Below are 12,500 nucleotides of genomic sequence, written 5' to 3'. Positions count from 1 at the left end.
AACCCGCCTCTCCCTACAGGTGTGTCTAACCCGCCTCTCCCTACAGGTGTGTCTAACCCGCCTCTCCCTACAGGTGTGTCTAACTCGCCTCTCCCTACAGGTGTGTCTAACCCGCCTCTCCCTACAGGTGTGTCTAACCCGCCTCTCCCTACAGGTGTGTCTAACCCGCCTCTCCCTACAGGTGTGTCTAACCCGCCTCTCCCTACAGGTGTGTCTAACCCGCCTCTCCCTACAGGTGTGTCTAACCCGCCTCTCCCTACAGGTGCGGGGTGTGTGTGATTTCTTCCGTGGCGAAGCGGCGTTCCTGGCGTTGGGAAAGTCTCTGAGCTCCGGAGCGTCGAGGAGGCCCTGGAGGAGCTGTTACTGCAACGATGCGCTCCGGGCCTGGGAGAGGAGGTTACGCCCTTCACCTGATGAAGCTACCAAGGCCGACAGCGGATACAGCGAAGGGACGGACACACACTCGCACCTCGACACGGACACACTGACAAACGGAGATACACTTACACAAGGACGCAACCTGGACAGACACACACATCACAAAGCAGACACACACAGGCTTAAACACCCAAACACACTGACACACTCCAATACACACCCAAACACACGGACACACCCCAATACACACCCAAACAGGCACTTCATACACAACAACCCAACCAGACAGTCCATACACCCTACTCACACACACCTGGACACGGATGCACACACACATACACACCCTAACACACATTCTAAACGAAACTCCACACACCCCTCTCACCCCCCCAATCATCTTCAGAGGGTCAGAGTGAAAAGCGGAACTAGAGGGAGACTATCCTCACCGATAGGTCCACTTACCCAGGAAGAGGAGATAGACACACCCTCTCCTCCACGCAGCAGGAACTGTAAGCTCTCTGATCGACCCAGTCAGAGAGCAGGGAGGGCTCCACTTCCTCCCGTAACCAGGAAGCAAACAGGAAACAGACCAAATGACCAGGAAGTAGAGAAACCTCACGTCGGTCCTGCCCGGTGCCACACTGGATCAATCTGTAGGATTGAGGAGGAGTCCCTCAGCCAATCAGAACATTGCTCCTCAGATTCTAAACAGGAAGAGGCTGGGACTAAACAGGAAACTATCTTTGACCTCCCGTCTGACAATAGTGATGTCACTCTGTCGGATATTGAGTGTTACTATGACATCGGCCGCACGGTCGGAGACGGAAACTTTGCTGTTGTGCGCGAGTGTCGTCGGCGCAACAACGGGGAAGCCTTCGCTGTAAAGATTGTGGAGCGCTCAAAGCTGATTGGCCGAGAGCACATGATGCAGAACGAGCTGAGCATTCTGGGTAGCTTGTCACATCCCCGCGTGGTGCGCCTCTTCACACACCACCACACACACACACATTCCTATCTTGTCATGGAGATGGTTACCGGGGGCGACCTGTTCGAGGCGATTGCAGAGCGTGGGAAGTTTCCGGAAGAGGAGGCGGGGCAGATGGTGTGTGATGTCAGTGAAGCTCTGAGATACATTCACAGCAAGACCATAGTACACAGAGACCTGAAACCTGAAAACCTACTGGTGAGGCAGTGTGTGTGTGAATAGGTAAATGAATAGGTGGAGTACATTAGTGATGGCATCTCTCTCTCTCTTCCAGGTGGAGTACATTAGTGATGGTATCTCTCTCTCTTCCAGGTGGAGTACATTAGTGATGGTATCTCTCTCTCTTCCAGGTGGAGTACAGTAGTGATGGTATCTCTCTCTCTCTCTCTCTCTCTCTTCCAGGTGGAGTACATTAGTGATGGTATCTCTCTCTCTCTTCCAGGTGGAGTACAGTAGTGATGGTATCTCTCTCTCTCTCTCTCTCTCTCTTCCAGGTGGAGTACATTAGTGATGGTATCTCTCTCTCTCTTCCAGGTGGAGTACAGTAGTGATGGTATCTCTCTCTTTCTTCCAGGTGGAGTACATTAGTGATGGTATCTCTCTCTCTCTCTCTCTCTTCCAGGTGGAGTACAGTAGTGATGGTATCTCTCTCTCTCTCTCTCTCTCTCTCTTCCAGGTGGAGTACATTAGTGATGGTATCTCTCTCTCTCTCTTCCAGGTGGAGTACAGTAGTGATGGTATCTCTCTCTCTCTCTTCCAGGTGGAGTACAGTAGTGTTATGTCTTTGCTATGCCGGATTAAGTGATATGACATGCTATTCTATAAAATAATTTCTCTGTAATTAATATTACCATATTGAACTAATCATATAAATGTAATTAACTAGAAAGTCGGGGCACCACGAAATAATGTTTATAGAGCTGTTATCTTCCGAATAAACTCTTAAAGACCTGGTAATATTTTATATCAATAGCAGTCAGTTCTTAATTGTCACCTTATTCAGTCTCATCTGAAGTCATAGAATTCTTGGTTATCTTCACGAACCCTGGCTAACAAGTTGAATCAGCAATACAAAATTTGGTTGAATTATTTATTTACTAAATACCTAAACAATCACACAGAATTACACATACACAGGATGTGTCATACATTGATTACTAATTATGTCATAAAAGAAAACGTCCCTAGCGGACGGAACCGATATGACAGCTGGTTACACAAAGAAAGGGGGGTTGGGTTTTGAATGAAAGCGCGGGAAGACTGAGAAACAAAGGAATAAGGGTCTCTGATCGGACCTTGTGAAGCTCTGCTATCGTAAGTACAGAATCTTATGCATTCTAAATAACCGCCCATTATGGAAATGGAAAATGCAAGAAATATTTACTCTGAGCGGTGCTTCAATAGGTTGGTCGTAGATGGAGGGCCGTGTTGCCCAACAGAGATCTCCCTTGTCCTTTGAAGAATATGTCTTGTGGTAGAACGGATACGTTGTAGTACCGTCGTGTGTTTGGTAGAAGAGATACTTTGTCCGTCATTTCCTAGCCCACGTTTACAGCTGCTGCTGCTCACTCAACGGCTAGGAGGTATCACTTCTTTAGTGAATAAAAGTTCAAAGTTCATACCAAGTTGCCGTACTTTAAGCTCACGCTGAAGTTGGCTTAGTTCTGTAGTTTGATATGAGCCCTTTTAACGTCTGGACCGTCGTCCTCACGTCCTCGGGAACACAAATGTAAAACTTTCGTAAAGGCCGTGTTTCATAGTTCACAACCAATGTCTGTTCACTTGGGCGGGGCCACTGAATCGAGCCAAGTTCACTTATGAAAACCAATTCTCTCATTTAGAAGCTAAAATTACATTTCATCTTTTCACAAATAGTTTCATATTTAAATTGCACAACAATTCCATGTGAATCTGATAACTAGAGGGTGTAGACTTTCCCAGGTCCAGTTCATGTCGTCCTGTCATCAGTCCTAATGTCTCAGATCTGATCTGACATCAGATTCATTAACTACCAACGCGTATTTGGACTACCGAAATCTGGTTCTGGTCCCGACCCTTTTCATGTTTTCAGACTCTCTATGTTAACAAAGGGCTTTCCAAGAGTCACTCTGTAGAGTAGAGAGAGAGAGGAAAGGTATTTATGGGGGTCATAAACCTCAACAACAGGCCAACGTCATGACAGTAGTGATGGTATCTCTCTCTCTCTCTCTCTCTTCAAGGTGGAGTACAGTAATGATGGTATCTCTCTCTCTCTCTCTCTCTTCAAGGTGGAGTACAGTAGTGATGGTATCTCTCTCTCTCGCTCTCTTCAAGGTGGAGTACAGTAGTGATGGTATCTCTCTCTCTCTCTCTCTCTCTTCAAGGTGGAGTACAGTGGTGATGGTATCTCTCTCTCTCTCTCTCTCTTCAAGGTGGAGTACAGTAATGATGGTATCTCTCCCTCTCTCTCTCTCTTCAAGGTGGAGTACAGTAATGATGGTATCTCTCTCTCTCTAGGTGGAGTACAGTAATGATGGTATCTCTCTCTCTCTAGGTGGAGTACAGTAATGATGGTATCTCTCTCTCTCTAGGTGGAGTACAGTAATGATGGTATCTCTCTCTCTCTAGGTGGAGTACAGTAATGATGGTATCTCTCTCTCTCTAGGTGGAGTACAGTAATGATGGTATCTCTCTCTCTCTAGGTGGAGTACAGTAATGATGGTATCTCTCTCTCTCTAGGTGGAGTACAGTAATGATGGTATCTCTCTCTCTCTAGGTGGAGTACAGTAATGATGGTATCTCTCTCTCTCTAGGTGGAGTACAGTAATGATGGTATCTCTCTCTCTCTAGGTGGAGTACAGTAATGATGGTATCTCTCTCTCTCTAGGTGGAGTACAGTAATGATGGTATCTCTCTCTCTCTAGGTGGAGTACAGTAATGATGGTATCTCTCTCTCTCTAGGTGGAGTACAGTAATGATGGTATCTCTCTCTCTCTCTCTAGGTGGAGTACTGTAATGATGGTATCTCTCTCTCTCTAGGTGGAGTACAGTAATGATGGTATCTCTCTCTCTCTCTAGGTGGAGTACTGTAATGATGGTATCTCTCTCTCTCTCTAGGTGGAGTACAGTAATGATGGTATCTCTCTCTATGTGGAGTACAGTAATGATGGTATCTCTCTCTCTCTAGGTGGAGTACAGTAATGATGGTATCTCTCTCTCTCTAGGTGGAGTACAGTAATGATGGTATCTCTCTCTCTCTAGGTGGAGTACAGTAATGATGGTATCTCTCTCTCTCTAGGTGGAGTACAGTAATGATGGTATCTCTCTCTCTCTAGGTGGAGTACAGTAATGATGGTATCTCTCTCTCTCTAGGTGGAGTACAGTAATGATGGTATCTCTCTCTCTCTAGGTGGAGTACAGTAATGATGGTATCTCTCTCTCTCTAGGTGGAGTACAGTAATGATGGTATCTCTCTCTCTCTAGGTGGAGTACAGTAATGATGGTATCTCTCTCTCTCTAGGTGGAGTACAGTAATGATGGTATCTCTCTCTAGGTGGAGTACAGTAATGATGGTCTCTCTCTCTCTAGGTGGAGTACAGTAATGATGGTCTCTCTCTCTCTAGGTGGAGTACAGTAATGATGGTATCTCTCTCTCTCTAGGTGGAGTACAGTAATGATGGTATCTCTCTCTCTCTAGGTGGAGTACAGTAATGATGGTATCTCTCTCTCTCTAGGTGGAGTACAGTAATGATGGTATCTCTCTCTCTCTAGGTGGAGTACAGTAATGATGGTATCTCTCTCTAGGTGGAGTACAGTAATGATGGTATCTCTCTCTCTCTAGGTGGAGTACTGTAATGATGGTATCTCTCTCTCTAGGTGGAGTACAGTAATGATGGTATCTCTCTCTAGGTGGAGTACAGTAATGATGGTATCTCTCTCTAGGTGGAGTACAGTAATGATAGGGTCAGTAGGTTGAAGCTGGGTGATTTTGGACTGGCCATGGTTGTAACAGAACCCATCTTCACTGTGTGTGGAACACCCACCTATGTCGCCCCGGAGATCCTCTCAGAGACAGGTGACTACATCTGTCCCTTTATACTTTATCTGTCACTTAATTTCTCTATCAATTACTTACCTCTATCACAATCTTTGTCTCTGTTCACCTCTCTCTCTCCATCCCTCTACCTCTCTCTCCATCCCTCTACCCCTCTCTCTCTCTCCATCCCTCTACCCCTCTCTCTCTCTCCATCCCTCTACCTTTCTCCATCCCTCTACCTCTCTCTCTCTCTCTCTCCATCCCTCTACATCTCTCTCTCTCTCATCCCTCTACCTCTCTCTCTCTCTCCATCCCTCTACCTCTCTCTCTCTCCATCCCTCTACCTCTCTCTCCATCCATCTACCTCTCTCTCTCTCCATCCCTCTACCTCTCTCTCTCTCTCTCCATCCCTCTACCTCTCTCTCTCTCCATCCCTCTACCTCTCTCTCTCTCTCTCTCTCTCTCCATCCCTCTACCTCTCTCTCTGCAGGGTATGGTCTGCCGGTAGACCTGTGGGCGTTGGGGGTGATAGTCTACATCCTGCTCTGTGGGTTCCCTCCGTTCCGGAGAAGAGACAGAGACCAAGAGGAGCTGTTCCAGCTGATCAGAGAGGGACACCTTACCTTCCTGGCCCCTTACTGGGATCACATATCTGACGGTGAGACACACACATATGTATAGACATAAGCACACACTTACACACACATACAGTACCAGTCAAAAGTTTGGACACACCTACTCATTCAAGGGTTTTTCCTTTATTTTTACTATTTTCTACATTGTAGAATAATAACAAAGACATAAACTATGAAATAATACATATGGAATCATGTAGTAACCAAAAAGTGTTCAACAAATCAAAATATATTTTATATTTGATATTCTTCAAAGTAGCCACCCTTTGCCTTGATGACAGCTTTGCACACTCTTGGCATTCTCTCAACCAGCTTCATGAGGTAGTCACCTGGAATGCATTTCAATTAACAGGTGTGCCTTGTTAAAAGTGAATTTTTGGAATTTCTTTCCTTCTTAATGCATTTGAACCAATCAGTTGTGTTGTGACAAGGTAGGGGTGGTATACAGAAAATAGCCCTATTTGGTAAAATACCAAGTCCATACTATGGCAAGAACAGCTCAATTAAGCAAAGAGAAACGACAGTCCATCATTACTTTAAGACATGAAGATCAGTCAATCCGGAAAATGTCAAGAACTTGGAAAGTTTCTTCAAGTGCAGTCGCAAAAACCATCAAGCGCTATGATGAAACTGGCTCTCATGAGGACCGCCACAGGAAAGGAAGACCCAGAGTTACCTCTGCTGCACTCTAAAGTTTATTACAGTTACCAGCCTCAGAAATTGCAGCCCAAATAAATGCTTCACAGAGTTCAAGTAACAGACACATCTCAACATCAACTGTCCAGAGGAGACTGCGTGAATCAGGCCTTCATGGTCCAATTGCACCAATAAGAAGAGACTTGCTTGGGCCAAGAAACACGACCAATGGACATTAGACCGGTAGAAATCTGTCCTTTGGTCTGATGAGTCCACATTGGAGATTTTTGGATGATCTCCGCATGTGTGGTTCCCACCGTGAAGCATGGAGGAGGAGGCGTTATGGTGTGGGGGTGCTTTGCTGGTGACACTGTCAGTGATTTATTTAGAATTCAAGGCACACTTAACCAGCATGGCTACCACAGCATTCTGCAGCGATAAGCGATCCCATCTGTTTTTTTCTTATTGGGACTATCATTTGTTTTTCAACAGGACAATGACCTAACACACCTCCAGGCTGTGTAAGGGCTATTTGATCAAGAAGGAGAGTGATGGAGTACTGCATCAGATGACCTGGCCACCACAATCACCCAACCTCAACCCAATTGAGATGGTTTGGGATGAGTTAGAAGGAAAAGCAGCCAACAAGTGCTCAGCATATGTGGGAACTCATTCAAGACTGTTGGAAAAGCATTCCAGGTGAAGCTGGTTGAGAGAATGCCAAGAGTGTGCAAAGCTGTCATCAAGGCAAAGGGTGGCTACTTTGAAGAATCTCAAATCTCAAATATATTTTGATTTGTTTAACACTTTTTGGTTACTTTATTTCATAGTGTTGATGTCATTATTATTCTACAATGTAGAAAATAGTAAAAATAAAGAAAACCCCTTGAATGAGTAGGTGTGTCCAAACTTTTGACTGGTACTGTATATGCACGCATACACACAAAAGCTTGTAGGCACATTTATACACACTCATGCTCACACATATTTTACCCTCTCTGACCGTGTATGTGTGTGTCTGTGTGTGTGTGTCTGTGTGTGTGTGTCTGTGCGTATATGTGTGTGTGTGTCTGTGTGTGTGTGTGTCTGTGCGTATATGTGTGTGTGTGTGTGTGTGTGTGTGTGTCTGTGCGTATATGTGTATGTGTGTCTGTGTGTGTGTGTCTGTGCGTATATGTGTGTGTGTGTCTGTGCGTATATGTGTGTGTCTGTGTGTGTGTGTGTCTGTGCGTATATGTGTGTGTGTGTCTGTGTGTGTGTGTGTGTCTGTGCGTATATGTGTGTGTGTGTCTGTGTGTGTGTGTCTGTGCGTATATGTGTGTGTGTGTCTGTGTGTGTGTGTCTGTGCGTATATGTGTGTGTGTGTGTCTGTGCGTATATGTGTGTGTGTGTGTCTGTGTGTGTGTGTCTGTGCGTATATGTGTGTGTGTGTCTGTGTGTGTGTGTCTGTGCGTATATGTGTGTGTGTGTCTGTGTGTGTGTGTCTGTGCGTATATGTGTGTGTGTGTGTCTGTGTGTGTGTGTCTGTGCGTATATGTGTGTGTGTGTCTGTGTGTGTGTGTCTGTGCGTATATGTGTGTGTGTGTGTCTGTGTGTGTGTGTCTGTGCGTATATGTGTATGTGTGTCTGTGTGTGTGTGTGTCTGTGCGTATATGTGTGTGTGTGTGTCTGTGTGTGTGTGTCTGTGTGTATGTGTGTCTGTGCGTATATCTGTGTGTGTGTGTGTGTGTGTGTGTGTGTGTGTGTGTGTGTGTGTGTGTGTGTGTGTGTGTGTGTGTGTGTCTGTGTGTGTGTCTGTGTCTGTGTCTGTGTCTGTGTGTGTGTGTGTGTGTGTGTGTGTGTGTGTGTGTGTGTGTGTGTGTGTGTCTGTGCGTATATGTGTGTGTGTGTCTGTGTGTGTGTGTCTGTGCGTATATGTGTGTGTGTGTGTCTGTGTGTGTGTGTGTCTGTGCGTATATGTGTGTGTGTGTGTCTGTGTGTGTGTGTGTCTGTGCGTATATGTGTGTGTGTGTCTGTGTGTGTGTGTCTGTGCGTATATGTGTGTGTAGCAGCACAAGGTCTGGTGAAAGCCTTGCTACAGGTGAATCCAACAGAGAGACTGACAGCAGTGCAGACTCTGAAGCATCCCTGGATTCAAACCACTACAGACCAGTACAGACCAGTAAAAACCAGTACAGACCAGTACAAACCACTACAGACCAGTACAAACCAGTACAGACCAGTAAAAACCAGTACAGACCAGTACCGACCAGCACAACCCAGTAAAGAGCAGCACAGATCACTACAGAGAGCATCAAAATCATCAACCCAACTCAACTCATCGACAGCCCCAATCAACCAGTCGTCTGCTCCAGCAAGAGCACCCCTCAAACCCCACATCCAATCCCCCCAGCCCACATCCAATCCCCTCCTTTCACCCACCTCCCTCCAAACACCCACCCTGTCTCAGCCCACCAAACACCCACCCTATCTCAGCCCACCAAACACCCTGTCTCAGTCCACCAAATAGCGTGTCCCAGTCCACCAAACACCAGCAGCACCCCGCCCCACCGTTCCAGCAGTGTACCACCCCCCCCAGTAGCAGCACCCCTCCAAATCTCCCCAGCCCCACTTCCCCTCAACCCAGCCTCCTGATTGATGGGGTTCCTAATACTTTAAACACCTCTCCTCCAGGACTTGTAAAGATCTGATATTCTGTACAGAATGCCCCCCATTGTCATACACTGATGTTCAGTTCCTCTTCAACTATATACATAGATGGCAGATTGTAGTATTTAGATGGTAGGTTGTAGTATTTAGATGTAGATGGCAGATTGTAGTATTTAGATGGTAGGTTGTAGTATTTAGATGTAGATGGCAGATTGTAGTATTTAGATGGTAGGTTGTAGTATTTAGATGTAGATGGTAGGTTGTAGTATTTAGATGGCAGATTGTAGTATTTAGATGGCAGATTGTAGTATTTAGATGGCAGATTGTAGTATTTAGATGTAGATGGTAGGTTGTAGTATTTAGATGTAGATGGTAGATTGTAGTATTTAGATGGTAGGTTGTAGTATTTAGATGTAGATGGTGGGTTGTAGTATTTAGATGTAGATGGTGGGTTGTAGTATTTAGATGGTAGGTTGTAGTATTTAGATGGTAGGTTGTAGTATTTAGATGTAGGTTGTAGTATTTAGTTCAGCAGATAACTTAATACTTTCAATAAATGTTTTTTTTCTGACACCGTGTAGTACACACACACTAGTAATAAATATCTAAACTTACTTTGAACTGACGTGCTATATGACAATAACAAGACGACAGCCAATCAGAATCTATTATTTATTTGTCATTGGTTTAACACAGAAGTATTTTAATACAGTGACATCATCAACAGTGCATTAGAGCAGTGTTTCCCAAACTCGGTCCCCCCCATCCCCCCGGTCCCCCCGGTCCTGCCCCCCCATCCCCCCCGGTCCCCCCATCCCTCCCAGTCCTGCCCCCCCCCATCCCCCCATCCCCCCCGGTCCCCCCATCCCCCCGGTCCTGCCCCCCCCATCCGTTTTGGTTTATGCGCTACACAGCTGATTCAAATAACCAACTCATCATCAAGCTTTGATGATTTGAATCAGATGTGTAGTGTTAGGACAACAAACCAAAACGTGCACCCATGGGGGGCCCCAGGACTGAGTTTAGGAAACACTGGTCGGGGAAAGAGGGAGGAGGGTTGCATCCATAGAAATATGACTCGAGTGGACAAAGCCCCTCAGACCATAGAGTTAGTGGGAGGAGCGAAATAAACATTTTCACATTTTAACCAGCATCCAAGGATCTGGATTGGAGGCCATCTTGGATATGCTGTTGGACCCAGTTTTGAGTATTGTAATTGAAAAGTATGTTTTATACCCTTACTAAGTGTTTTCAATTATTGTATATCAAGTTTAAAAACAATTGATCACAAAAATATGTAAGTTACCAAGGCCTGAGTTGTTGGAAACCAAACCCATCCTTGTTCTATTAGAGATAGACAGCACTGAGACAGGTTTAAAGACAAGCAATATCACATACTAACGTCATCACACACAGTCATCATCACATACTAATGTCATCACACACAGTCATCATCACATACTAACGTCATCACACACAGTCATCATCACATACTAACGTCATCACACACAGTCATCATCACATACTAACGTCATCACACACAGTCATCATCACATACTAACGTCATCACACACAGTCATCATCACATACTAACGTCATCACACACAGTCATCATCACATACTAATGTCATCACACACAGTCATCATCACATACTAACGTCATCACACACAGTCATCATCACATACTAACGTCATCACACACAGTCATCATCACATACTAACGTCATCACACACAGTCATCATCACATACTAATGTCATCACACACAGTCATCATCACATACTAACGTCATCACACACAGTCATCATCACATACTAACGTCATCACACACAGTCATCATCACATACTAACGTCATCACACACAGTCATCATCACATACTAATGTCATCACACACAGTCATCATCACATACTAATGTCATCACACACAGTCATCATCACATACTAACGTCATCACACACAGTCATCATCACATACTAACGTCATCACACACAGTCATCATCACATACTAACGTCATCACACACAGTCATCATCACATACTAACGTCATCACACACAGTCATCATCACATACTAATGTCATCACACACAGTCATCATCACATACTAATGTCATCACACACAGTCATCATCACATACTAACGTCATCACACACAGTCATCATCACATACTAATGTCATCACACACAGTCATCATCACATACTAACGTCATCACACACAGTCATCATCACATACTAATGTCATCACACACAGTCATCATCACATACTAATGTCATCACACACAGTCATCATCACATACTAACGTCATCACACACAGTCATCATCACATACTAACGTCATCACACACAGTCATCATCACATACTAACGTCATCACACACAGTCATCATCACATACTAACGTCATCACACACAGTCATCATCACATACTAACGTCATCACACACAGACGCGTCAGAAAAATAAATCATCATTATCAGGTCACTTCTGTCCTTCTATTGGTCCGCTGGTCTAAAGAGAGCCCGCCCCCTGAAGCTAAACCCCACCTTCCTGCCCCCTGGGAGAGAGGAGGAGAGGGAGGAAGAGGAGGAAGAGGAAGGGAGAGAGGAGGGAGGGGCATGGGTAGCAGGCTGCAGGGGCGGCTGGCGAGAGAGAAGCTCCTTGAAGACAGAGTTCATCTGTTTACTGATGTCCTGAAAGAGAGAGGGGGAAGGGAGAGAGAGGGGGAAGGGAGAGAGAGGGGGAAGGAAGAGAGAGGGGGAAGGGAGAGAGAGGGGGAAGGGAGAGAGAGGGGGAAGGGAGAGAGAGGGGGAAGGAAGAGAGAGGGGGAAGGGAGAGAGAGGGGGAAGGGAGAGAGAGGGGGAAGGGAGAGAGAGGGGGAAGGGAGAGAGAGGGGGAAGGGAGAGAGAGAGAGGGAAGGAAGAGAGAGAGAGAGAGAGAGAGGGAAGGAAGAGAGAGAGAGGGAAGGAAGAGAGAGGGGAAGGAAGAGAGAGAGAGGGGAAGGAAGAGATGTTTGAGTGGCCTCAGACCTACAGTATCCAGCCCCACCTATCTCCAAATGAAACACCTGCACATCTGCAATGCTTCAAATGAACTATCTGCAATACATTTCTTTAAATGTATTTCATTTCAGCAGTCTCCATGGCGCATCCCCAAAAATAACTTATTCTCCACGTACCGGTCTGTCAATATATCCTCCATCTGTCTGTCT

The 12,500-nt window shown here is 45.5% G+C and overlaps 2 protein-coding genes across 3 annotated transcripts in view; one reads left to right on the top strand and one right to left on the bottom strand.

The window, feature by feature from the left end:
- LOC106570597 (uncharacterized) overlaps positions 1–10,063 on the top strand; it is a gene marked incomplete at its 5' end in the record, with an annotated part of 10,763 nt that extends 700 nt beyond the window's left edge. Inside the window, 4 exons of the mRNA XM_082961422.1 lie at positions 1–1,561; positions 5,285–5,417; positions 5,869–6,036; positions 8,698–10,063. The exon at positions 1–1,561 is cut by the window's left edge and continues 35 nt beyond it. Coding sequence (XP_082817548.1) covers positions 1–1,561; positions 5,285–5,417; positions 5,869–6,036; positions 8,698–9,158 — 2,323 coding nt within the window. The remainder of the gene's footprint in view (positions 1,562–5,284; positions 5,418–5,868; positions 6,037–8,697) is intronic.
- A 101-nt stretch (positions 10,064–10,164) lies between these two features.
- Positions 10,165–12,500, bottom strand: part of LOC106570596 (SLIT-ROBO Rho GTPase-activating protein 3) — a 30,038-nt gene continuing 27,702 nt past the window's right edge. The window contains exons 22-23 of one of the 2 annotated variants that reach the window (XM_045695018.2): positions 12,468–12,500; positions 10,165–11,982 (exon numbers count right to left, since the gene is read on the bottom strand). The exon at positions 12,468–12,500 is cut by the window's right edge and continues 52 nt beyond it. In XM_045695018.2, the coding sequence (XP_045550974.1) occupies positions 11,785–11,982; positions 12,468–12,500 (231 nt within the window). In that variant the 3' untranslated portion in view covers positions 10,165–11,784. The remainder of the gene's footprint in view (positions 11,983–12,467) is intronic. The other variant, XM_082961334.1, reaches the window with a different exon arrangement.

This window comes from Salmo salar, chromosome 14, assembly GCF_965601325.2.
Source record: "Salmo salar chromosome 14, fSalSal1, whole genome shotgun sequence".
Classification (NCBI taxonomy): Eukaryota; Metazoa; Chordata; class Actinopteri; order Salmoniformes; family Salmonidae; genus Salmo; species Salmo salar.
The sequence above is the reverse complement of the archived record's forward strand: the minus strand, read 5'-3'. Positions and strand labels throughout refer to the sequence as shown.